The 26,708-nt window shown below is 31.5% G+C and overlaps 3 protein-coding genes across 4 annotated transcripts; all 3 read left to right on the forward strand.

The window, feature by feature from the left end:
* Window positions 1-1,514: 1,514 nt before the first annotated feature.
* On the forward strand, window positions 1,515-5,800 carry LOC130943687 (uncharacterized). 2 transcript variants are annotated; one of them, XM_057871680.1, is made up of 6 exons: window positions 1,515-1,894; window positions 2,829-2,895; window positions 3,375-3,779; window positions 4,378-4,721; window positions 5,061-5,278; window positions 5,564-5,800. In XM_057871680.1, the coding sequence occupies exons 1-5, from the start codon at window positions 1,793-1,795 to the stop codon at window positions 5,274-5,276; spliced, it is 1,134 nt and encodes a 377-aa protein (XP_057727663.1). In that variant the 5' UTR covers window positions 1,515-1,792; the 3' UTR covers window positions 5,277-5,278; window positions 5,564-5,800. The 2 variants fall into 2 exon arrangements, with proteins under 2 accessions (XP_057727663.1, XP_057727662.1); XM_057871679.1 differs by having other exon boundaries at window positions 5,061-5,779.
* A 4,072-nt stretch (window positions 5,801-9,872) lies between these two features.
* LOC130946453 (LRR receptor-like serine/threonine-protein kinase GSO1) lies at window positions 9,873-13,898 on the forward strand. Its single transcript, XM_057875210.1, has 2 exons — window positions 9,873-12,236; window positions 13,286-13,898. Exons 1-2 carry the CDS (start codon window positions 9,926-9,928, stop codon window positions 13,873-13,875), a joined length of 2,901 nt encoding a protein of 966 aa, XP_057731193.1. The 5' UTR covers window positions 9,873-9,925; the 3' UTR covers window positions 13,876-13,898.
* Window positions 13,899-19,613: 5,715 nt separating this feature from the next.
* On the forward strand, window positions 19,614-26,112 carry LOC130946280 (F-box/kelch-repeat protein At3g23880-like; the record flags this gene model as incomplete). The annotated part of the gene is made up of 2 exons (XM_057874957.1): window positions 19,614-19,641; window positions 24,850-26,112. Coding segments are annotated over 2 exons (1,188 nt in total), but the record flags the coding sequence as incomplete, so codon positions are not given.
* Window positions 26,113-26,708: the final 596 nt, after the last annotated feature.

Raw genomic sequence — 26,708 nt, forward strand, 5'->3', positions numbered from 1 at the left:
TTTTTAGTATTTTTTGTTTTTTTATTTTGTCAGATCTTATTAATACATATATAGTTTAAAAAAAAAGTAAAAAATAAGGTCTTTTATGTAACTCTTATAATTTACAATTTTTTTATTATTATATTGTAAGTTCAACAAAATTATTAACTCATTCGTCGTATATAGATGTTCATAAATTTGTTGAAAATGGTATGTCAAAAGTCAAAATGAGAAACACCCTGTACTTGATTAAAGAATGGATAATTGAGTTGACTATTTAACTAACTCAAATTTATTCTTTTTTTTTTCTAAACTCTTTTTGGTATACATTAGGGCCAAGGCCCTTCTCTTTTTCTATTTCTTATAAATTTACGGCTCTTGCCAATGAGCCTTAGCTCAAGTGGCACATACTCCTCTTTCTTATCAAGAGGTCTTGAGTTCAAGTCTCATCTAGTGTAAACCCTCTCAAAAAAGAGGATATCATGTGTGTGTGGGTGTGGTGTGTGTGAGTGCAAAACTTAGAATTGGGAGTTGTCCAATCCATCGAACAAAAAAAAAAATTTACGACTCTTATACTTCACATCCTTTTTATTTAGTAAAACTATAGCCCACCTAAGTTTTTGGTTATAGAAACTCAAACACTTACTTTAGTTCACTCGGCTGGAAAGGCCCCTGTTTATTTTTTTTTGGGTCATGAAAAGGCCCCTGTTGTCTTATAAGCTTTTGCCCTAATCCATGCTTTTCGTTTGGGCCATTACTATTAAAAATATTATTAAAAATAGAGAAAAATGAAATAATTTTATTACTCATATTTTTCAAATATATACTATAGAGTTCTCTTAGGACAAAAAAAAGAAAAAAAGAAAAAAAAGAAGAGTATATTGAGTGTTTTATTTTGTTTTCTTAAATTACACAGAAAGAAAATCTTAAATACTCAAGCATAGTTGCTTCCAATTTTTTTTATAACATTTTTCTAATAAAATAATTAATTACTAAAATAATATATATTTTTATAATAATTAATTAGCGACTCATTTTTTATATTTAATCAATATTTATAAATAAAAAACTTTAAATTACAAATTGAATGTAAGAAAAGAATATTGTTTAATGACATTTTGTTCCTTTTATTTCACTTTTTTTTAAGAAAATATACTTAAATACGTTTCTAACAAATTTTGCATTAAACGTTTTCGTCTCTAAAAAAATATTATATATTAAGATTTTTAAATTTTATAAAAATAAGAGATATATATTTTTTTATCACACATTTAAAAATTTATTTATCCAAATAAAAATAATACGTTTAACTAAGATAAGAATTTATATATTTTATTTTTGTAAAATTCTAAAACCTAATATAATAAATTTTTTTTAGAGACAAAAATGTCTTTTTTAAGATCTATTTGAGTATATACTTTTTGTTTTTTTTTTGTTTTAATTTCAAAGCTAAATCTGTTCCTAAAAAAACAAAAAGAAAGAATAAAAAATGTGGAATATGTTGGAGGGTTCATCATCCAAAACCAGAAAGAGAAGCCAAATCGGTTCAACACATAAACACACCACACTCTCTTCACTCTCCACTCTTGAGCTCAAATTCAAACGCCGAATATAATATAATATTATTTAATTATTATCACTAATTCACATTAATATTAATTTAATATTAATATTCCCCCAAAATCATCAAATATGGGTTGATGTTCGTTCAGGAATTGTTCTTCTCAGGTTGAGCTTAATTCGAAGCTACTACAGCTTCTACAATCACACTAACTAACATATCATTAATATAATTATTATTATTATTGTTTTTATGATTATGATTATGGGAAGCAGTAGCAGAATTGGTTCATCATTTTCTTCTTGCTTAGTGGCTCCTCTTCCTTCCCCTTTTAACCGTACAACACTTTTCCAGGTACGTTTTTATATCAATCACCCCTAATTATGACCTGTGTTAATTTGTTTTTATTAATTAATTTCATGTTTAGGGTGTAATTATTTGTATCCATTTTCGTTCCATGAAAACTTAGTGCTTGGATTGACTAGTAGTTACTTGAATAGGGTTATGTATGTATGGCTTATGCATTGGTTGATTAGGGTTATGCTTTTGCATGAGGTAGTGTGCAGCAATTTGGCCCTCATTTGGTGATAGCTATTCTTAGTGTTAGGGCTCAAAAGAAAAAATTGAAAGAGGAAAAAGCTTCTATAACTTATCTTGTGTGTTTAGCTAGCTGCTGTCTCCAATTTGATGGTTTTAGTGTTGTTATGATGACACACTCGACGGTAAGAGCGCGTTAGGAGCATCCAAGAATTTCTCCCTAGTTTTAAGCCTTGATTGATTTCAACTATATACAACTTATTGGATTTAGATAGACAGCTTTTGGTTTTAGAGGACACTTCGAATCTGTTGGATTTCGGTGTAGCTCTTGAAGTTGCAGAATGAGGATCTCCCTGTTAGTATTGGATTAAGACTGGATAGGGTTTCACTGCTGAATTTTCGTTCATCAGTAGAACTTGGACGAAAGTGGAAGATATGTAATCTAATGGTCGCAGTTCACTTGGTCAAATGGATATATGCATTCCAATAGTGACTGTATATATAGTTATTTTTCTTCAATATGGTGATGATAGGCATGGCATGTATAAATCTCAAAGATGTCTACTTAGAGCTTTCTATATATTTAAACTACTAATCAAGCAATTGTGTAACTTGCTTTGCTACTTTAGTAACTCACTCTTGCTATCTTCTAGTTAAACTTCATTTCATTATCCTGTTCTGCTTCATTATCTTCGAGTATTGCTTGATTTACTCTTCAACTTGTGTGGCTTTCTTTTCATTCTATATTCAGTCGAGATTATCTCAAGGGTTGTTTGTCAACAAGCAAACTGCTGCCCAGCTGCAAATATATGCTAAAGGTAGCTTGCTTATCTATTCGGTGATTCATGAATCTCTGCATTCTGCAGTAAGCTTCTGTCAGCTGCTTTTTCTTCATCTTTAGAGATATGAATGTTACAAGTTATTCCTTAGATAAGTCAGTTGCTGTAGATGGCTCTACACGTTTAAACTTTGGTCCATGTGCTGATTAGATCTTGGGGTTGAAAACTGAACTTCACACTTCAGTGAAAATTCCCTCCAGTAAGAACTGTTAATCATGGTATTATTGGAGGTTTTAATGCTGAAAAGGCTTTACATGTGCATATTTCATGAGAGTTCCATCAGATATTTAATTGTTTGCTTAATGGAGGGAATCCTTTGGCACAAAGTGTGAAGTTCACAAGTCTAATTTGTACCTGCATCAGCGCAAATGATGTGATCTAGGGGTTTCCTGACATGTATGAAATCTTCTGGATGTGTTCTCAGTTAACGTTCTTTTTTGTATTTCTATCATGGTTAGACAAATCATGCCAGTTCAAGTTTATATATGGAATTCCAAAGCTAAAGGGAAGGTTCCAGAAACAGCATAATGCTCTCTCTGTTGTCTCTGAGGATCAACCACAAAGCACTGAGCTTGATGAAGCTGCTTTAGTTCCAGAAAGCGAAGATGCTATTGCTGAAGACATATCTACCATTGGCAACTCATCTTTTAATTTATTGGGAAGTGATGGAAAACCAGGCTTTATATCATTCTATAACCGCCCATATGGAAAAGACAAGGAGACACTATTGTCAAAATCAGAAAAGAGTCAAAATAACATCTTGTGGTTTGTGGGTCCTGCGGTCCTTGTTGCTTCTTTCATTTTTCCTTCACTCTATTTGCGCAAAGTGCTCTCCATCATTTTCGAAGACTCTTTGTTAACAGGTAAAGTTTCGATGGAAGAAAGCCTCTCTGTTGTGTTTGTTCATTGTATGTGTTTTGGTGATTCATTGTTTTGTCTTCACTCTGCAATACTGTTCTTGCATTTGGATGTAGTTCATATTAAGCAACTTATTGAACCGATGTGGGTAATATGTGCCATCTGCCGGTGAAGAAACCTGTGGAGCAAAGGGGAACTAATTTCATTTGGGGTATTTAGTAATTGGATATTGCTAGGGCAGCATTTTGGACTTTCTGAACGTGGATATGCTGCTCATCGATTAATTTGGAATTATTGTTTCTCGATATAAAATCAATTAACAATAGTCATTGGACTGAAAAGGAGACTTAATTAAACCACAAGCATAATTCATCATATATTATGGGCTGAAGTTGATAAAACTTTTACAAATATTGAACCTGGTTTAGAAATTCAATCTTTTAGTCCGAGTAGCGGGGAAAAGCCTGACTTAGTAATTGTAGTGATTCTTGGGGTCTGCATGTATAATTGCTTGCTTGAAATCTTTTTAGTTCTCTTTCTTTCTTTCTTTCTTTATACATATTTGGCTCTCTTCTCTGAACTGACTGCTTTCTTCATCTACAGATTTCCTCATATTATTCTTCACAGAAGCAATTTTCTATTGTGGTGTTGCGGTATATCTTTATCTACTAGACCGATTAAGGAGACCCATGCAACAAGAAACCTCTACAACCAGTCGAGATACTCTGCCCTCTCAGTTGGGACATCGCGTCTCTTCTGTTGCTACCCTGGTGCTTAGTCTCGTAATTCCTATGGTCACTATGGGTTTGGTCTGGCCGTGGACTGGTCCTGCTGCATCCGCAACTCTTGCTCCATACCTGGTTGGTATAGTTGTCCAATTTGCATTTGAACAGTATGCAAGATATCGAAAATCACCTTCATGGTCTGCTATTCCATTAATCTTCCAAGTAAGTAGAATCCAATTCCATTCTGATCAAATTATGTATTTTTGTCCTCCTCATAAAGTGTAATCACAAAAAGATTAATTTATCCAGCCACCCTTTTCCTTATAGAGTTTTGCCTGCCTAATTGATGCACTAAATTAGCATTTTGATTCTCTAGGTCTTCTTAATTGGACGAATCGACTAAAAATTTCACTTGATGAGTCATGTATGAATAAGGAACTAAGGACTATGCCTAGATTCAGTGAGATAAATCTGGTGCATCTGATACTGAGATAACTCAATGATACATATCTTAATGCAAATTTACATCAACAACCTCTACTAATAGATTGTTATTGACAGGTGTATAGATTGCACCAACTAAATAGAGCAGCACAACTGGTGACTGCTTTATCATTTACAGTTAGAGGAGCTGAGATGACCTCACACAACATGGCTATAAATAACTCTCTGGGTACCCTTTTGAATGTCCTACAATTCCTTGGTGTGATTTGCATTTGGTCCCTGTCAAGCTTCCTCATGAGATTTATACCTCCTACTTCCACCGCGGCGCAGTAAAAGTAAACAATTTCCTTGTAAAGTTTGTTTACAACTTGGAATTGATCCTCTCATGTTGATTTTTCATACGAACTTCCATGTGTAATCTCTCACCTTTCATTCTGCTTGTCAAGTGTTTTGTATTGATTCCACATTTTAAATGAAAGGTAAAAGATCACATCTAACAAGGTTATGTGAAAAATCAACCTAAGAAGATCCGTTTCCCATGGATCAAGGGACCTCTTACCTTCAACAAAATGTTAAAATCTAATTGAACATTTATACACGAATCCTCTTGACTCATCCAGAATAAATTTGAGGTTGCAAGATATTGTAAATGAGGGCTCACAAGTCACAATACAGAAGAAGCAAACAGGAGGAAGAAACATTTGTAGAATTGTAGTTATACTTTTGCATATCATGTTTTATATTAAGTACTATGCCTTAGTAGATATTCATTTTGGGAATAAGATCACAATGTATTTTAATTAGGGTGCCTATTCACATGAAGATGTTTTCATATAAAGATGATAGTTAAAGATATAAATACTTATTATATTAAGTAATTTAGTCAAATATGTTAAATAAGCTAATAAATTAATAATTCACCAGTTATCATTCCCACATGAAGAAGTCTTCTTCAATTAATTCAGTTCATTATTTACTATTTTTCCTTTTTAATTAATTGTGGTTTTTCCATAAGAGTTGCATGTCATCCTATGATCCAGGGAGTTAAAGTTGTGCAAGGTGGTAATTTTTTTGTATTTTCACCTTCAAATCAATATTAACTAAATCTATGAATAATCGAAAGAAATTAATGTATTTTTGTTAGATGTGTAACAGCCATTATATGAAAATCAAAGCATCCATGTGTGCTCATTTTTGTATTTTTTTTGTAAAAAGTGCAAAGATATTCAAATGTTTATACACCCCAGCGTTTTCCAACAAAAGGTTATAATTTGTATACCAAACTTAAACGTTAATAATAAATTATAAGCTACGTAAACTAATTTGGGTTATTCGAGCAATCACTTAACTCGCTTTGTATATACTTAGATCCGCGACGAATTAATCTTTAGTTTATCGGGTCGGGGATACCGAAGGTATCAACCATCAAGAGGCTTTCGGTGGCCAGCATGGTGAAGTGATTTGTGCATACTAGCCATTAATAAAAAGCACTTTCTTAGCATGTGTTGATGTGTATATAACTATATATGAAGATCATAGTGATAATATAAGCACTCGCCATTGTATCCCAAAAATGTGGAAGCACCAAGTTCTAGTGCTTCACGTCGACATTATTTATTTGTACTTACATATCTTACAATATCGTAAATAAAAAGTTTCCATTTTGTACATCTACAACTAGAATACGTGTATACATTTTTTTTTTCATGACTAGGACTTTAGCAAACTCTACTGAATATTCATCATTATTTTTATGAGTTGCTTGTTCTTGAATCTTTAGAAATATTGAGCCAAGATGGTGATAGCACTGAAATATGAAAGATTACGTGCCTTGTTTTTATGTGATTGGTTAACATATATATAGAATCTTTATAAAAATAAAAAGTAAAAACCAATCTCATGCGGATGCAACAAAAGTCAATTAGGCAAAAGAACATCTTGCCAAACAATTTTAGGGTGCGTTTGGTTTGGTTTAGTTTGCGTTTTCATTTTCTATTTTTTAGAATAAAAAAAACAAAAAAAAAATTATTTTTTATTTTTAGCTTCTGTTTTCACTTTTTCTTTTATAAAATCTAAAAAACAAAAATATTAAAAATAAAAATAGAAAATGACAAACACACTTTTAAATTTTTAACTAACACCACATTCTCTAGTCTATTACTCTATTTCATTTCATTCAATAGTTGAATGTTAGCTGATTCAAACATATGCTATAGTAACTAACTTATTTTGGTCACGACTCAAAGACAAAGTAATCTTTTGAATCGCATTACGATTATGATTATCATTGGTATAACATACCTAATTTATAGATGGATTTTTTTTTTGTTTTAGTTCGGCTTTTCTTAATTTTAAGAGTAATTATTTAAATTAGTTTTTGAAATTTTTAATTAGATACTTTAATCTCTCGAATTTTAAAATAGACAAAATAACTCTCAACGTTTATTTCTTTCATTTGACAATATAGTTCCTAATTGCTCAACAGAATATTAACTCGCACACATAGTTGTTAATTAAGTGTGTAGGTGTATAAGATGGACAAATTAGTTTACATAATGAAATATAAAACAGTTCTCACAAAGTTTAAAAAATCTCAAAACAATTATTTCGATAATCAAAACAGTCCCTCACATACTAGAATAGCAATATTTATTTTGTTTTCTACAATGAGTTGACAAACAACTTTTTATTATTAAATCATAAAAAAGTGCAAACAATATATCTCATTTAAATTAGAGTAATTATTCAAATCAGTTCATGAGATTTTTAAAATTGAATATTTTAATCTTTTGAATTTTAAAATATACAGACAATTTTTAACGTTTATTTTTGTTAGACAATACAGATTCTCTCTAATTTAATTTGAAAAGTGAGGTACAAATAAGTTTTTAAAAATTTTTAAAATTTCAAATAGTTCTTGAAAAATTTTAAAAATTTTAAAACAGTCATTTCGATTAAATAAATCAAATTTAAAATAATTAGAACTATTTTGTGTATTTTAAAATTTATAAAACTAAATTGTCCGATATTAAAAATCTTAAAATTAATTTGGGTAATTACTCTTTAAATTAAGTGCTTGTAATTCACCAAACCTCAAATAGTTTTAAGTTTTAACACTCATTAACTTGTAACCTCAAGTTATTATTGTGTTTGTTTTCTCCTATGTTTAGTTATCATATTTAACATGGAATTAAGGAGGAAGAAAAAACACAACCACCTAGTAAGCTGCAACAAGACATGACGGCACAAAACAAATCTAATCTAAGATAAAGGATATGTTCTGAAATCTCAATCTTTAGGGACACTTAAGAATGTGATGTGCTTCACACGTGGATAAAGCAAACACAAGTTAACCAAGGAAAGCAATAAGCTAGCATAATGTAAAATTCATAATATTATGGTGATTCAACTTTCTCATATATAATGATGAATTCATACTCACTTTCTCAGATACCATTATGCACGCTTGTAATCTTAGGCTCTTATTATTGCCTTTTCTTTCTTTGTGGATATTGATAACTCTAAAAGCTTCTTTTCACACTAAGGTGACAGTAATTGGACAGGTTCATGTATGTTATACAAATATTAACATACTTGGAGTTGCAATTTCGCATCCATTAGACGACATAATCGGTATAAAAGTATTATTCGTACACCAAATATTTTTTGTATTTGTATAAAGGAACCACTTAGATATAAACGTTTAAAATATTTTTTTAAGATATTTTTTAGTAATTAAAATTTAACACATAATCAATTAAATCGTGTTATTTTTATCAAAATTTAGCCAAACAAATTAATTTGACCAAAAAAATAGTGAATAAAATTTTAAACTAATCTAAATTAATATTAATTTTTATAGAAAATGACTACAATACCTTAATTATAGAAAATGACTAAAATACTCATTATATATATTAATTTTAAAAATCTTAAATTTGAATCTTTTACCTATCTGCCGTCATAGAGTTATGATTTAGAGTTTTCAAAATTAATATATATAATAGAAGTATTTTAGTTATTTTCTATAATAAGAATATTGTAGTCACTTTCTATAAAAAAAAATATTAGTTTAGACTCTTCAAAATTTGATTCACAATTTTTTCAGTCAAATTAATTTGTCTGGCCTAATTAATTATATGTGCTAAATTTTAATTATTAAAAAATATCTTTAAAAAAAGACACTTTAAACATCTTTATCTAAGTCAGTCCCTTATATAAATATACGGTTGTTATTAATTAATAAGACGAAGAAAATCTACGTTGATTGTTAATAAGATACTGGTGTTAAAATAGTGTTTATTATAAAAAAAAAATATAAATGTAGCAAAATTGTAACCAACTTATGCATATTGGGTTGACAATTTTGAAGTAGAATTGACCATAGCACTTGCAATCCTGTTGACTTACGACAAAACTTCTTTTCAATACATTTAAGAATTTGTATTATGATTTTTTTTTCCTTAAAAAAGCAATATTAGTAGAAGGATAGAAAGTGACCTCATTATGATGTCACCTTTTTCTATTATGCATGAGTGCACCATTAATGAAAACCACCATATCCTATGCTTAACAATTTAATTACACATGCCACAAAGTAAAATATTTTATTTGTTGCCAATACTGGAAAGGATGAAAAAGTTGTTGAAACTCAAAAGGTGTAAAGGTATCTACACTTTTATCAGATAAATTGTAAGTTGAACAAGTTCATAGTCTACCATATCTGCAAAAAACTCAAAACTCTATTTTCACACTTAGCATGGCTACTCTTCCACTAGAACTAGTATTAATTTGATTATGATCTTACATCTTCTCTTATAGAATTTCATGTACAATTGTTGCTTATTGCTTCTTCCTTCATTTTCTATTCTTTTCTTGCTACTTTCCTTCTCTGCTTCTCAGAATTTGAGCCTTTGTTGATTCTTTTTTGCCTCTCAGAGCTTACCCTTTGGACCATTTTATCAGTTTCTTAAATCCTTAGCATGAAACTCAAATTGGTCCAATCCAAAATGGATTCCATTTTCATGTGCCATTGTTTTCTATTGTTTACTATATTGCAAACAGTTTTTGTTACAACTCTTGGAGATAGTGAAACAGATTCCTATTGGCTTCTGAGAATCAAATCAGAACTTGTTGATCCATTAGAAGTCATGAGAAACTGGTCTCCAAGAACAAATCCGTGTAGCTGGAATGGATTAACATGTGAAGAAGTGGATGATAATGATGATGATGAGACACATGTTGTAGGCTTGAATCTTTCTAGCTCAGGAATTTCAGGTTCTATCTCTGTTGATTTCAGCAACCTCATTCATCTTCAAGAGCTTGATTTTTCTTCGAATTCTCTCACCGGATGCATCCCTTCTGAGCTTGGAAATCTTCAAAATCTAAGAACATTGCTACTTTACTCAAACAATCTATCTTGTAAAATTCCTGCAGAGATAGGTAATTTGAACAAGTTGCAAGTTCTTAGACTTGGAGATAACATGCTGAAAGGCGAAATTCCGAATAGCATTGGAAAATTGAGTGAGTTGAAAGTGTTGGGACTGGCCAATTGCAACCTTAAAGGAAGCATACCAACTGAGATTGGTAACTTGAAGCATCTAACAACACTTGATTTGCAGGTTAACAGTCTTAGTGGCATCATACCCCAAGAGATTCAAGCTTGTGAAGAGCTCGAAAATTTCGCAGCATCGAACAACATGCTTGAAGGAGAGATACCCTTTTCTATAGGGTCACTCAAAACATTGAAGATTCTGAATTTGGCTAATAACAGTTTATCTGGTTCAATCCCTTCATCATTGAGTAGTCTTTCAAACTTGACATACCTGAATTTGCTTGGAAACAAATTGAATGGCGAAATTCCTTCAGAACTCAATGGTTTGAGCCGGCTGCAGAAGCTTGACTTGTCCAGAAATAACCTCTCTGGATCACTGACACTCCTTAACAGCAAACTACAGAATCTTGTAACTATGGTTCTGTCGGATAATGCTTTAACAGGTAGTATCCCAAGTGGCTTCTGCTTCAGAGGTTCAAAACTTGAGCAGTTGTTCGTGGCAAGGAACGAGCTATCTGGGAAGTTTCCATTGGAGATACTCAACTGCTCCTCGATTCAACAGTTAGATCTTTCGGATAATCGCTTCAACAGAGAACTTCCCTCCGATTTGGACAAACTACAGAACCTCACAGATCTTGTGTTGAATAACAACAGTTTCACCGGTTCTCTGCCTCGAGAAATCGGAAATATTAGCACCTTACAAGGTCTTTTCTTGTTTGGCAACTTCTTCTCAGGAAGAATTCCAGATGAGATTGGAAGACTACAGAGATTGAACGCCATTTACCTTTATGATAATCAGATGAATGGACCTATACCAAAAGAGTTAACAAACTGCACAAGCCTAAGGGAAATAGACTTCTTTGGAAACCAATTTTCTGGGAACATACCAGAGAATATTGGTAAGCTTAAGGACTTGGTTGTTCTCCATTTAAGGCAGAATGAGTTTTCAGGTCCAATTCCTTCAAGCATGGGACACTGTAAGATGCTACAGTTGTTGGCATTAGCAGATAACAGGTTTTCAGGTTCAATACCTTCCACATTCAGTTACCTTTCAGAACTTAGTACCATTACCCTTTACAATAACTCATTTGAAGGACCTCTTCCTAATTCACTCTTTCTTCTCAAGAACCTAAAGATCATTAATTTCTCACACAACAAGTTCAGTGGAAGTTTGTTTCCTCTCACTGGCTCAAATTCTCTCACTGTTTTGGACTTAACCAACAACAGCTTCTCGGGTCCAATCCCTTCTAGTCTAGCAGAGTCGTCGAACCTCGTTCGTATCCGGCTCGCGCAGAATTGCCTTACAGGAAGCATTCCTTCTGAATTAGGCAAGCTTTCAGCTCTCAACTTTCTTGATCTGTCATTCAACAATTTAACAGGGGATGTGCCACCACAACTCTCACTGTGTCATAATATCGAACACCTTCTGCTCAATAATAACAGATTCACTGGTCAAATATCTTCATGGTTGGGAAGACTGAAAGAGCTTGGTGAATTAGACCTCTCATTCAATGACTTCCATGGCAAGGTACCTAATGAGATTGGTGAATGCTCAAATCTACTTAAGCTTTCTCTCCATCACAACAATCTCTCAGGTGAAATCCCTCATGAAATTGGAAACCTCACTTCTCTCAATGTCTTGAACTTGCAAAGTAATAGCCTCTCTGGCCTCATTCCATCAACAATTCAACATTGCACAAAGCTTTATGAGCTAAGGCTCTCACACAACTTCTTAACTGGTAAGTTATACTAAGATTTTTCTTCTATCCATTTTTCATTTTCAATAACATATTATATACTCTTATGCTTAACATAAAATATTTAGTAATAACTCAAATCCGCTCCTAACAAAGTTTTAGCCAAACACTTTAGTCTTCCACAAATTAGTCTTTATGTCAGATTGTTCGTCTATATAAAGGAATTGATTTGAGAATTTTAAAATTTTTTAAAAATTATCATATCTTTCGATTGTTAATATAATATATAAGAACCACTCCTACGAAGAGTACTACATCTTTGATATTTGATTTGTCTAACTTTTTAGGCAAAATTTAACGTGAGAATTAATGTCTTAAAAGATTAAAAACTGATTTGTTAATTAAAATTCGTTGAAGATTAAATTGTTCGACTAAAAACTCTTTGAGAATGAATTTAGGATACTATATATTCTAAAATTATACCTTTTATCGTATGGTATCTAATATTTATACATGTGTCGATGTGACATATTAGATAATTTTACAAAGAAATTATGTCAAATATAAATTTTTTCTTCGACTATCTTTTAATTGTGAATATATAAAAACCACTATTACAAAGAATAATATCTTATTTATCTAATATTTTAGACAAAATTTAATATGAAAATTAATACGTCCAACAAAATAAAAAATAAAAAACTGATTTATTAATTAAAATTCGTTGAGAGTTAAATTGTCAAACTAAAAACTCTTTGAAAACGAATTTAGGACATTATTCTGCTCGAATTTCGCTAGGGAGCCAATGAAATATTTGTACAATGTGTATAATGGGTTATTTATTTGGTTTAATATGAGTTAAAAAAATGAACATTTAAGATAAAATACTACTAATTTCTCAAACACAATACACTCATACTATCCAGAATAACCATTCAGGGATAATAAATATCTGATATCCTATTGAATGAAACATTCCTAAATTTTCATTGTACACATTGTATAGATACTCCATTGGCTCCTTATACTTCTTCTGCTCTAAAATGATATATTGTAAGGAATTGTATGAGTATTGTTGATATGCATATTAGGTAATATACCATTTGAGCTAGGAGGGGTAACTGAGCTGCAAGTAATATTGGACCTAAGCAGAAACCAATTTTCTGGGGTGATTCCATCATCCATTGGAAACCTAATGAAGCTTGAAAGACTTGATCTTTCTTTCAATGAACTTGAAGGTGAAGTTCCTCCTTCACTTGGCAAACTCACAAGCCTCCATGTTTTGAACCTCTCAAACAACCACCTTCATGGCAAGATTCCTTCAACATTTTCACAGTTTCCAATGAGTTCATTCCTCAACAATGATGCCAACTTGTGTGGACCACCATTATTGGTTTCTTGCAAAGAATCTTCTAGTGAGAAAATTCAGATGTCAAACACAGAAGTGGCAGCAATAATAGTTGCCATTGTTTTCACTTCAACATTGATATGCTTAGTGATGTTATATTTAATGTTGAGAATCTGGTGCAATTGGAGAAAAGTAGCTATTGTTTCAAGTGAAGAAGTTGATGAGAATCATAAGAAGGAAGAGAGCATTAGATTCTGCTTTTCTGATCATAACACAAAGAATGGAGAGTATTTGAATATGAACTCCAATGATGCTACCTCTTTTTCATTTTAGTCTCTGAAAAAATAGTATTTTTAAGTTCCTTTAATTAGTTCATCTTTTTTTATTTCTTTGTTTTTAGTTCTGTTTTTGTAAATTTTGATTTTTCTAAATAGTCCAAAATATATTTATATAAATATCAAAAAACTTTAATTTTGCAGACATTTTTTTTTATATATAATATCAATTAGTTGATAAATTCAAAAATTTTTAAAATATAATATGATAACGATTTCTATCTTGCCTATTTAATTTGGCAAAAAGAGTGAGTCTTGTGAGATATTAATATTACACATAATATTTATTCATATATACTTAGAGATATTTTGAATCTAGAGTGTACATTCCTATTATTTAATTGGAGTAAGGCAATTTTTTGTTTTTCTCTATGGTCTTTAATATGTGTATAAATATTTATTGACTTAAACCAACGTAAAAATGAATGGAATAAATTTTATGAAATATGAAAATAAAATTTTTTTAATATATTATTTTTTTATATAAAGATAATTTTGTGAATATAAGTATATAACTAAATTTTATATTTAATTATTCTCTTTATTTTTATAATTTCATTAAATTTATATTAGATTTTATATTTTTGTTAATTGAGTTTATACATTACTTTTAGTTTTGTAATTATATTTTTTTATTAAAAGTATTAAAACTAAAGAAATATTATTTCTAAAAAATATGTCAAAGATTTAATTAGGTTTTGATTGTGAATATTTTTAATTTGTAAAAAAATATTCTATTAATTTTAATATTTTTTATACTACAATGACTTAATTATAAAATTAAAAATAGTATAAAAATTTAATTAAAAAATTTAATTAAAAAATTTAATTACAAATTTGATAAAAATTTAAACCTAAAATATATTATCAATATAATATAATTCAGCGATAATTTGATGGAATAGTAATTATTAAAGGATAAATTAAAAAAAAGAATAGCTAAATATTAATTGTCTAAAAATTAATAATAAGAATAGAATTGAAATATAAGACTAAATCAAGTTTCATTAAATGTTAAAAATAACTTTAAGAAAATTAGGAATAAAATGAGTACTTTTGTTTTCATACTTACTACTGTTTTTCGATGATATGTAATATTAAAATATTACAAAATCGTCTTGCATATTTAGAAGTATATAAATATGAAACGAGAATATTTATATTTTTTATTTTTTACTTATTAAAAATCCGAATTGAATTAGTTATGCTAATACCCTAAAACAATCCTTGATTTACGCAGTATAATCCTTGAATAACATAATAAACCAAGCCAAAACATTTAACAATTCGTTTTGAATGTTTACTGTTTAGATTGATTTTTTTAAAATTTTTTTTCTCTAATTAAAAATCATTTTTATATAATATAATTACATAGGTGTACGAGGGTTCTAACTTGTAAAATTTATTGGCTTAGTTTTTTTTAGTTTTTTTTAGTGTAAGAATGGCGCCACCTAAAGAAGTTGAATGCAGTGAACCACTGATTACCCATTTTCTCCATACATGTGAATTACATGCAATTCTACAACACAAATCCTAAACCATAAAATATAGTCCAATACACATGATAAATTCATAATCATATTATGTATTATATATATTTAATTTGATACGAAATAATAATAATAATAATAATAATAATAATAATAATAATAATAATAATAATAATAATAATAGAAATTAAAATTGATAATCAAGTAATATATATAACTTCAAGAATACTACGTGCGTAAAAAAATAACTACTAAATTAATTATTTGTATATAATACATAAAATTTTATCGAATAATTATTAATTGATTTTTTAATATACTCATTTTGAAAAATAATATTTTTTATTTTAATAATATTATTTTATTTATAATTTTTTATTATATAAATTTATAAAAGATAGTAATATTATCGAAATAAAAATACATTTTCGCATTATGATATATTTTTGGTGATTCAATGTGAATGATCTAAAATAATAAAATAATTTATTCCAACATATATTATTTTTGATATAAAACTATATCAAATATTTTTTATATTAAAAAATATAATTTATGATCCTAATAAATTATAATACATAATTTTTTATCTTAAGAATAGATATATATGAGAGTACTCTTTGAATACGATATTTATATTTAATTATAAAAATATTATTGATATAATATTTCTACGTATATCTAAATTATCTATTAATAACTTCTTAATTAAAATGAGAAATAGATTGTTGGATGTTAGTAATTCCCTCAGTTGAAAGCAGGAGTTTAAATTGTTTCTTCTAACTTTTTTAGTGACGATTATCTTCTTCTTCCCTTACCAGAAATTTCAAATGAATCCCTTGTTTCTATTTTTTTAGTTTTCGAAAGCACCAATTTCGAGCATATCTTTAAGAATATATTCACTTGTGATCTCTTGAAAAGGAGAAAAATACAAATAATCAAATCATCCAAAAATTTCTTAAACAAAAACAAATTTTATAAAAAAAATTTAAATAATAATTTATTCCACTTTATATATTATGCACTCTTTATGTATTCTTACTGAAAATTATAACAAATAAATTTACATCTATTATTAATAAAAAAATAATTTAAGTAACAATTCATTTTCATTTTGTGTTACTTTTATGATTCTAATATATTGTTCGTATGCTTTTATTTCAATTTCTCGAATGGTCAGAAGATTTTAGGGATTGGAATAGAGAAATGTATATTAAATGCACCTATAATGGTGTTCAATTATCCGAAACAGAATTTCTAAAAAAGTGGCTATTAGACGTATTCAGATACAAATTAGATTTCCTTTTCATCTGAAACCTTGGCACAGATCTAAGCTAGATCCACTAAAAAGGATCCAATAAAAAAAAAAGAGGGACTTTAGCTTTTTAACAATTTTGGGAGTGTGGGAGCAAGGAGTGGTTAATGGAAGGATCATAAAATATATATATAAACATTAAGAGCCTGACCACCGAAGCATTTTCATTACTTTCCAGAGAAGAGAGCATCAACAAAGTTCAATACACAAACAAAAACGACTAGTGGTATGTAAGTCTCTAGTGAGCTTGCGCTGCCGTTCCACTCTATTTAGGTAAACACCATATCCCTCTATTCGGCTTAGGCGTTTCGGGAGTGACCGAAAGCAATTCCGCCAAAAGGGGAAGTGAGGCGTTCTGAACCTATTCTAGGAGAGGAACCGACCCCCGGAAAACCTGACTATAATTATTCTTTTCATGTTAATTAATTCTTATCGGTTATATTATCTTAACATAAACCTCCATTTGCCTATATAAGGAGAGAGGTCATAGTGGCATGTGTTTGTGTTTGGTTTGTGTTTTTCTCTTAATATTTTCTGAACAGCATGTGCTTGTGTTTTTTTGGTGTTTTCTTCTCTCGGTCTCATCTCCTATTTTTCTTGAACTTTATTGTGTTTATGTTTTGATTTCTGTTTGGGTTTTGATTTAGCTTCTCTATATCTTATTTCTAATTTTTTTCTTGTTTTTTATTTGTTTTTGTTTTTCTTGATTTTCTCTCCTCTAGATCTCATCTTCTATTTTTTTTTAACTTTATTTTGTAACGTATTTTGTTTTCTTTTTTTTTGTTTTTTCTTCTCTCTGATCTCATCTCTCATTTTTCTTGAATTTTATTTTTTGTGTGTTTTAATTTCTGTTTGTATTCCTCTGTTTTTTTCTCTGAATTTTATCTCCAATTTTTTATCTTGTTTTTTATTTGTGTTTTTGTTTTTCTAGTTTTCTCTTTTCTGGATCTCGACTCTAAATTTTCTTCGATTTTTTTTAGATTTTTTTTTTTACTTTTTAGTTTAATTCAAAGTGGCCAAATCTAAAAATTTTTTTAAAGAACAAAAACTTAATTTTGATGTGGATCGATCTTGTATCTCACAACAATTATTATTGATTAATAGTTGATAATATAAGATTGAGGGAATGAACAATTCTTAAAAGTATATGTTAAATGATGGGATAAGTACTTTTTTCATCCCCAAGGTCTGGGGTCAAAATCAAAATCGTCCCCGACCTTTTTTTTTTATTAAAATCATTCTAACGTTTAAAAACGCTTTAAAATCGTTCTTTTTTATTTTTTTGGACCAAATTACCCTCATCATCATCATTCTCCTCTTCACCTTCACCACCACCACCACCACCACCACCACCACCACCACAAACACCACTCCCTCACCGCCTCCCCCTCACCCACTCCCTCACCTCCTCACCGTAACCCCCCCTCACCCACTCCCTCATCCCCCACCCCTCACTGCCTCCCCCTCACCCCCTTACCTCACCCCCCATCCCTCACCGTAACCCCCCCTCACCTCACCCCCCACCCTCACCGTAACCCCCCCCCCCCTCACCTCTTGGGATATGGAATGATTTCGAAGGTTGTCGTAAGGCCAGAGATGGAAAGTGTGAGTGTGTGGTTTAGGTTATTGTGGGATTGACTCCGATTAAGGAATTGAATAATTGATCAGTATTTGAAATAGTTGAGAAGAATTAGAGATTAACTTGAATTAGATGGAACTCTAGAAGAGTAAGAAAGTTTGCAGTCATCGAGAAAGAGTTAGACAAAACTAAGAATGAAATACACGGGTTTAGCTTAGGCTTGAATTTGATTAAGATTATGATGTTGTACCTAAGACTAGAGAATGTGAATTTGTGTTTGAATTTAGGTTGGAAGAATAGCAAAATGAATGATAAGAGGTCGGTTGGATATTGATAAACCTCATTTGTAGGGTTTATCTTATGCTTCATTTAAGGAATTTTATGACCTTTTACCCACATTTATTCAATGAAATAGCATGGTTTTATAACTTCTCCCTTAATTGTGCTTAAGAGTGAAAACATGATTTTTAGGACTTAAAATAGCTAAATCTAATTCTCCTTGATTCCATTAGATGCCTTGATATGTTTGTTAAGTGATTTAAGGTTTAGGAGGCAAAGATTGGATCAAGGGAATGAAGAAAGAAGCATGAAAAGTTGGAGAACTCATGAAGAAATGAAAGAACCGGAAAGCTGTCAAGCCGACCTCTTCGCACTTAAACGACCATAACTTGAGCTACAGAGGTCCAAATGATGCGGTTTCAGTTGGGTTAGAAAGCTAACATCCGGGGCTTCGAAACGATATAAGATTTGCCATAGTTGCTACACGTATGGTGGCGCGCACGCGCCGTTGCTGCCACCTGGTTCACTTAAAGTAAAACGTGGCCAGCGAATTCTAAAGTCTTGTGGCCCAATCCAACTCATTTCTGATGCTATTTAAGCCAAGGATTGAAGAGAAATCAACTAACTTTTAACCATTAGTTTAGTTTAGTAGTGAGAGTTAGTTTCTAGAGAGAGAAGCTCTCTCTTCTCTCTAGAATTAGGATTAGGATTAGGTTTAGTTCTTAGATCTAGATTTAGATTCATCTTCTTCCACTTCTATCTTCTCAATTCCTTGTAGTTACATTCATTCTTCTCCTATTCTTTTGGTATAATCTCTTTTATGTTGTTCTTATATTTTGTTGTAGATCTAGTATTGTTCCTTCTACTTTCTTTCAATTCAATTCAATGTAATTCATAATAATTGTGTCTCTTTTGATTGTTGTTGTTAATTTCTTTCAATAATTGTTGTTAGATTCTCTTCTTGTTGTCAATTTGCTTTGCTTTTTTTTTGTGCCTTCCAAGTGTTTGATGAAATGCTTGGTTGAATTTTAGTGTAGGTTTTGTTCCTCTTGGCCTAGGTAGAGTAATTAGTGACTCTTGAGTTATCTAATTCTTTTGTTGGTTGATAATTAGAAGTTGCTAATTGATTTAAATGCCTCTAAAGCTAGTCTTTCCTTTAGGAGTTGATTAGGACTTGAGGAATCAAATTGATTCACCCACTTGACTTTCCTCCATGGTTAGAGGTTAACTAAGTGGGAGCAATACACAATTCTCATCACAATTGAGAAGGATAACTAGGATAGGACTTCTAGTTCTCATATCTTGCCAAGAGCTTTGTTAGTTGTTAGTTTATTTTCTTTGCCATTTATAATTCTTGTCTATAATCTCAAAAACCCCAAAATAACTCACAACCAATAACAAGACACTTTATTGTAAATCCTAGGGAGAACAACCCGAGGTTTAAATACTTCGGTTTATAGATTTTAGGGATTTGTACTTGTGACAAACAAATTTTTGCATGAAAGGATTATTGTTGGTTTAGAGACTATACTTCAACGAGATTTCATTAGTGAAATTCTAAACCGTCAAAAATCCAATCATCAGATATAAGAGAGCATATATGAAGATTTGAGAGTGAATTTTCGAAGGCAAAAATTTCTGTTAGGAGGGTAGAATGTAAACCCCGAGTAATTAGTGAATAATTAGCTAATAAATTAATTATTAATCAAATAAATTAGAAAATGAAATTTTATGATTTAGTGAGGTAGAACTAATTAAAATAAAAATTTTGACACTAATTTTAAAGAATTTGGCCAAAGATTGGGTCAAACTGGCCGAATCGGGCGAACCGGATTCGTATTGGGCTCAAGGCCCAGCACAACCCAATAATATAAAAGAGCTTCAACTCTTCCTCTCTCCTCCAAATGAAACCCACGCTGAAAGCTTGCACGAGGGAGGAGGAAGAAGACCAAACCCTCACTCAATAATTAAACCTCACATAACTTTTAATCCGAAGTTCCGATTGACGAGCCGTTAGCGGCCACGCATTCATCTTGGAATCCTCTATGAAACCCACCCCATAATTTGGTAAGAAATTCATCTTTTCTATCCAAATCTTCCCTTATCAGTTTTGAATTCGAAGGGTGTTGAAATTGAGAATTTATATGATTTTGGTGTCTTAAGTTCGAATTAGCTTCGTGGACTTGCTGGGTCTTGTCCTAATTTCGCATTGGTAAGGTGAGAAATGTTTAATCATTTTCAAGTTATCTAATCAGTAAACTCTTTGGTAATTTTAGTGTTATTTGGTGAAATTAGTTTGGATTGTGTACTTTGGAAACAAATTGGTGGTATTGGAGACTTGGTATTGGACTCTTGGGAGTCAGAGACCCGTTTGGTGAGACTTTGGAAATTTGGGTATCATGGAACGGTAACAAATTGCGCCGTTCTGGGTTTTACAAGAAATCGGCCAAGGTATGGTTTTGGTTTCTCGTATATAATATGTAATGTGTCGTGAAAACTTAGGCTAGTTGACTCATACGATATTATTGTTTTTCAGATGCAAGTCAAGATTCGCCTCGCTAGGCGTCTGATGTTCTATTGCAGCGAAGATGGGAGTTTGGACTTTTATATTTTGCTATGTATTTATATGCATGCTTAGTCTTCTCCTTTTATGTGTTTTACCTTGGTGCCTCTTAGAGGCTTTTGTTGGAGAACTAGGGTTTATTATGAGAACTTTAGATATGGGATTATAAGTATGTATGTATGTAAATATTCTCTGGTCAGTCTTAGCTTCGCAGGCTGAGCTTGGAGCTTGACTACTTTGTATCTATGATCCTCTATTCTTATGTATATATATAAGTATCTATTTGCGCTTAAGTTTTTGTTTGTTACGTTGTCGCTTCGTGAGTGTTACGACTTTTGTTTTAAATTTTCTTTCAAAGGCTCCTAGATATAAAACTTTTTCAACTATATTATATATATTTTTTTATTTTTAGAGGTCGTAATATCTCACCACCTCAGTTTTATGACTTAAGCATAAGACTCTGTGTGGTATGGTGTTACAAACTTGATTATTAGGATGTGGGTGTGCTAAGGAACTTTAATGAGGTTCTGATGCAGAATGATGTTAGAGAGGGGCCTTCAGTAATGCTAGAGCAACGCTATTTGCAGATACTTTGGCAGATTGTCAACTGTTTGATATAGGAACTATTGGGAGAAGTTTCACGTGGTACAGGTGTGGCGGCTTTTGTTCCTTGAGACTTATAATGAGGTTTTTGGTAGTCTCCATTCTGATCACCGTCCCTTACTCATTAGATGCTCAAAGGTTGGGGTTCCTAAGAAGGGTCTGCACCTGTTCCGAGTTCAAGCTACCTAGATGACTCATCCGCTTTTTCGGAACGTTGTTCATATAGCTTGGAATAATAGATCTCTGGATGTTGTCCGAAGTTTGCTGGAAGTTCAAAAAGATGCAATTACTTTTAATAGAGAAATTTTTTGAAATGCGTTTGTTAAAAAGAGGGAGTTGGAGAGGCATCTGAATGTTATTCAGAGCTCTTTGGAGCATAGGAAAGATTCGGGATTGAAGATTTAAGAACAAGATATTAATGAGGAGCTAAATATTATCCTTCTTCAAGAAGAGCTTATGTGGTACAAAAAATCCAAAGAACAGTGAATTCAATTTGGAGACAGATATACTAAATTTTTTCACCTGCAAACAGTGGTGAGACGAAACAGCAATAAGATAAAAGGGTTGTTCATAGATGATGAAACTTGGGTTACGGAGTCGCAGGTGTTTTGTATTGAAAACGAAAACAAATTCTTTTTTTCAAAAAGTTTTTTCTATATGGAAGGATATTGAGTGGAAGACACGTAGCAAAAAAGAATGGTTATAAAACCGAAAGTTAAGATATTAAATAAGGTAAAAATATTTGATAATAAAAAATTTAACTAAAATAAATTATAATTTTTTATTTAATATTTATTAATTATTATAAAAATTAATAAATATTAAATAAAATAAGTTTTCTGAGTTGTTTTTAATTTATCTGACATTCCGATAAATAAGGATGTTAAAACTATTGAAGAAATTTCCTAATAATAGAACGGCATATACTTCATCTACAATCTACTAGTAGAAAAGATTATCATAAGTAAGGATTTTGAAATTGTTGGGAAGTTCTCCTACTAGTAGTACCGCATGTATTTCGTCTTGGTTTGGTAAATTTTTTTAAATAGATATTTGTATTTTTTAAAAATTTAAACTTCTTATTTTGTATTTGGTAAGTTTTTTAAATGGGAAAAGTATATTTTGGTGCTTTATAGATCAAGATTCCTTATATAATTTGAAAATTTGAATTGATGGCTAGGATTTAATACATTTTAAAATTATATAATAATCAATATTGATATTTAAATATTTCAAAAACAGTTGCATTGTGAAATTTCATTTTTGTCCTCCTCTCTTTCTTTTTTTCTTTTTTCCTTTTCATACAACCACTACCACCACCATTAAAATACCTTCCTTATTCATTAACATTCTTCACTATATCACTGTTGCCAATCACCAACAACTCATTATATATGAGGAATGCTTGATGAACCACGCTGTCGCTAACTCACTATCAACGGCGACGCTCTCAACGGTTGCGGGGAGATCATGCCAACACCCATCACTAATGCCAGCGACCATGCACCCATCAAACGTCGCCTGTTGTTACCACTACAACTTCCACCGAAGCGCCAGAGAACCCGCTCATCTCTTCTGCCTTCGAGTTTTATTCTCAAAATTGACCACCCTCCTCCACGCTGAACCAGAGCCATAACTTGGCGTCTCCGGTGGCGGTCTCTCCTGCTTGCTATCACCACCCTCAGCAGCATCTCGCATGCTTCTTGACCTCTCCGACTTGGCATTGCGACGCTGCTGGGAAACATCGCGACACCAATTTCTACCACCGCAGCTTAAGATTCTCCAAGAAGTAGTTTTATAGTGAGGTTGGTGTTGATCATGGTATTCTCAAAATTTGGATACATAACAACAAGAAAGCAATGGTAGTGATGGTGCTGCCATTAATAATGGTATTTTTGATGTAGTGGTTGTAGAAGTATTATCATAGAAGAAAGGATAGAAAAAAAAAAGGATAAAAAAGATTTTTTTATATAAGATTATTTTTTTATAAAAGATTTTTTTATATAAGATTATTTTTTATTTGTTAAGATCTGATATTCTATTTGGTGCATCTAAGACATTTCCATTAAAAAGATCATATGTTTGTGGTTTCATCTTTTAAAAGATTTGAGTACTTTTAAAAGCACCCAAGTGAGTTTCATATGATAATTAATTTTAAAATTTAATACTTACATTTATATTTATTATTATAATAGTTTTAAATCTTAAAAATTATTTTACCAAATACAATTATTGTTGCTTGTATTTATTGAAAGTTATTTTTAGTTTGATTTACTAAACATAAATGCTATAATTTTTAAAAAATTATCTTTTAACTTCCTTTATTTATAATCTATTGGTAGAAAAGATGATTTTTTTAATTATTTTATTAATATTTTATTTTTACTATTAAAATTTAACAAATACACTAAATAAATGAAAAACAAATCTTTCTTTGTTGAGAAAATATTTTTTTATAGACTTAAACAATTTGATCAAGTTAATATTGTCTATGTTTAATTCGAAGATAAAATCTTTGATGGTCACTTGAGCATAGTAAATCAGAACGGAATAACGAATATAATTGTAATAAGATATTATGGAAATTAAATAATTAAGAAATAAATTATTTAAAATTCTTTTTTGAAAGGGTAGTGCTAGGGAGCCAATGGCTTAAGTGTACAATATGTACAATGGGCTAAACCATCCGATACCAAGGATAACCATCCGGATACCAACATCTCAATAAAAAATTAAACTGATTTTGGGGTTCACCAAGAATCAAACTCTTGACCTTTCGAATCTAGCACTCTAATACCATATCTGAAACCACTCATCCCAAAAGCATAACCTGACAGGACAATGTAACACTGTGCGCTTAGACCATTGGCTCCCTAGACTTTTTCTTTTTGAAAAGAAAAAAGATAAATATGTTGAATATATTAGAAGGAGAGATAAGTGGTTAACTAGTTAAATAACATTGGATTTTGTTTTTGATTTCTTATTCCTGCTGTTGTAGAGAATGACGAGGGGTCCCATTCCTGATGATGGTGATGATAGTGTTGCGAGGAAGGGCAAGGTTGTCACAACCACCGAGGGGTGGCCGGAACTGCTCCGATGTACCACCACAAAACCACCGCCTATCCTTCTGGACGAGCTCATAGAGGAAATCCTGCTGAGGATTCCGGCAAGGTCTCTTGTTCGATTAAGGAACAGCGTCTGCAGTTCATGGAGAACCCTAATTTCCAGTTCCCAATTTGCCAAGGACCACCTTCGACGTTCAATGGCGGTGGATCCAGCCTTGACCCACCCACGTATTGCCTATTATACCTCCAGGTACTCATACCCCACAATCGGAGTTTTCTCCGTCCGATCTGTGTTCGAGAACCGCCCCCATGAACCCACCAAAGTAGTTGTCTATGAGGGACGACGCCACCTTCGCATGATTGGCTCTTGTAATGGATTGCTGTGCTTGCAGGATAAAGAGCGTGCCATGCTGTGGAACCCCTGCACCGGATTCATGTCTCAACCGCTTGAAATTGGTGGTATCTTCTTCGTCTGTGGATTCGGTTATGATCATGTGAACGACAAGTATAAGCTTTTCGCCATTGTGGAAAAGAAATCAGGTGGATTTGTCTCCAGAATTTTCACATTCGGCCCAAAATCTACCTGGAGAACAATTCAGGATTTCCCACATAAACTATATAACCACAATAAGAAGACTATTCTGTCGAATTTGGTAGGGCTTTTTGTAAGTGGCACTGGCACCCTTAATTGGCTTCTTTGCAGCAGTCATACTAGTTTTGTCGCAGTTCTTTCCCTTGACTTGGTGACAGAGACTTATAGTCAGATTTCCCTTCCCAGTAGGGATTCAGATGATGATCTCAGAGTGTTTCCCGAACTGGCTACCTTGAGGGGTTGTCTTGCTGTTTGTTATGAGACTAAGAAAACTCATTGGACTCTCTGGATGATGAAGGAGTATGGACTTCCTCATTCTTGGACTAAATTGGCCATAATCCCTCACCACCCACTACTCCTTAATCCTCATTCAAATTGTGCATTAAAGCCTATGTACATGTTGAAAAATGATGTTCTACTGGTGATTTCTCCTAGTGGCAAGTTTGTTTTGTGTAACTTAAATGATGGCAGCATAGATTTTCCTAATATTGACAGCTCCGGTGATGGCATGACCCAACTCCCTCCTTTGTCTCGGGCTGCAGCCGGAAGGATCTTTCACATCTATCATGAAAGCTTAGTTTCACCCTCGCACTTTGGTCTTCCAACTTGCTCATCTCAAATGCGCTTATTTAAGCCAAGCCTTTAATCTCTTAAGCCTATTCATTTGCTGAAGAATATCCTATACTGTCTCTTGAATCCATAACTTTATTATCATTAATGTGGTGCCTTGTTTTTTTCTATTTTGTTTATAGACTCTGTCTTCGATTTAATAATTTATGTTTTAGACGAGTTTGATTTTACAAAACTGCGAGTGCAATTTCTGCAAAGGTTCAGGTGCAAGTGCTATGTAACACCTTATTTAACATGGGAATATCTCAATTATATTGAGATTAGTTTATCAAATAAACCATTCCTTATAATTAATTCGAATATAACAACGAGTCAATCAATAATAATCTTATGGGTATGAGGAGCCAATAAAATATTTATACAAATAGAGATTTATGGAGTATTAGATATATAATCATTAATGTTACATTTTCCCATCAGCTGAAGCTTTTGGGATGAGTGGTATCATGACATGGTATTAAAGTGCTAGATCCGAAACGTCAAGAGTTCGATCTTTGGGCTCATTGACCCATTGTACACATTGTACAAATAGTACATTGTCTCCCTAGCGGGATCCTAATCTTATATCAATTTTTGCCTTCTTAAAATGGTAAAAACAAAATTCCGTACATTAAGTTATTTTGTTTGGGTAAATAACTTAATTAAGTTATTTTTGAAGAAATAATTTAAACAATAAATATTTATATCAAAAATAACTTATAAATAAGTTATTTTG

Source organism: Arachis stenosperma, chromosome 8, assembly GCF_014773155.1.
Source record: "Arachis stenosperma cultivar V10309 chromosome 8, arast.V10309.gnm1.PFL2, whole genome shotgun sequence".
In the NCBI taxonomy this organism is placed as follows: Eukaryota; Viridiplantae; Streptophyta; class Magnoliopsida; order Fabales; family Fabaceae; genus Arachis; species Arachis stenosperma.

What these genes read in the sequence shown, in the direction of transcription:
- LOC130943687 (XM_057871680.1), top strand. Translation starts at nt 1,793, where the DNA reads ATGATTATGATTATGGGAAGCAGTAGCAGAATTGGTTCATCATTTTCT. An exon ending in GCTGCAAATATATGCTAAAG is followed by an intron (nt 2,896 to 3,374) that starts GTAGCTTGCTTA and finishes TATCATGGTTAG; the next exon opens with ACAAATCATGCCAGTTCAAG. An exon ending in CGAAGACTCTTTGTTAACAG is followed by an intron (nt 3,780 to 4,377) that starts GTAAAGTTTCGA and finishes CTTCATCTACAG; the next exon opens with ATTTCCTCATATTATTCTTC.
- LOC130946453 (XM_057875210.1), top strand. Translation starts at nt 9,926, where the DNA reads ATGAAACTCAAATTGGTCCAATCCAAAATGGATTCCATTTTCATGTGC. An exon ending in CTCACACAACTTCTTAACTG is followed by an intron (nt 12,237 to 13,285) that starts GTAAGTTATACT and finishes TATGCATATTAG; the next exon opens with GTAATATACCATTTGAGCTA.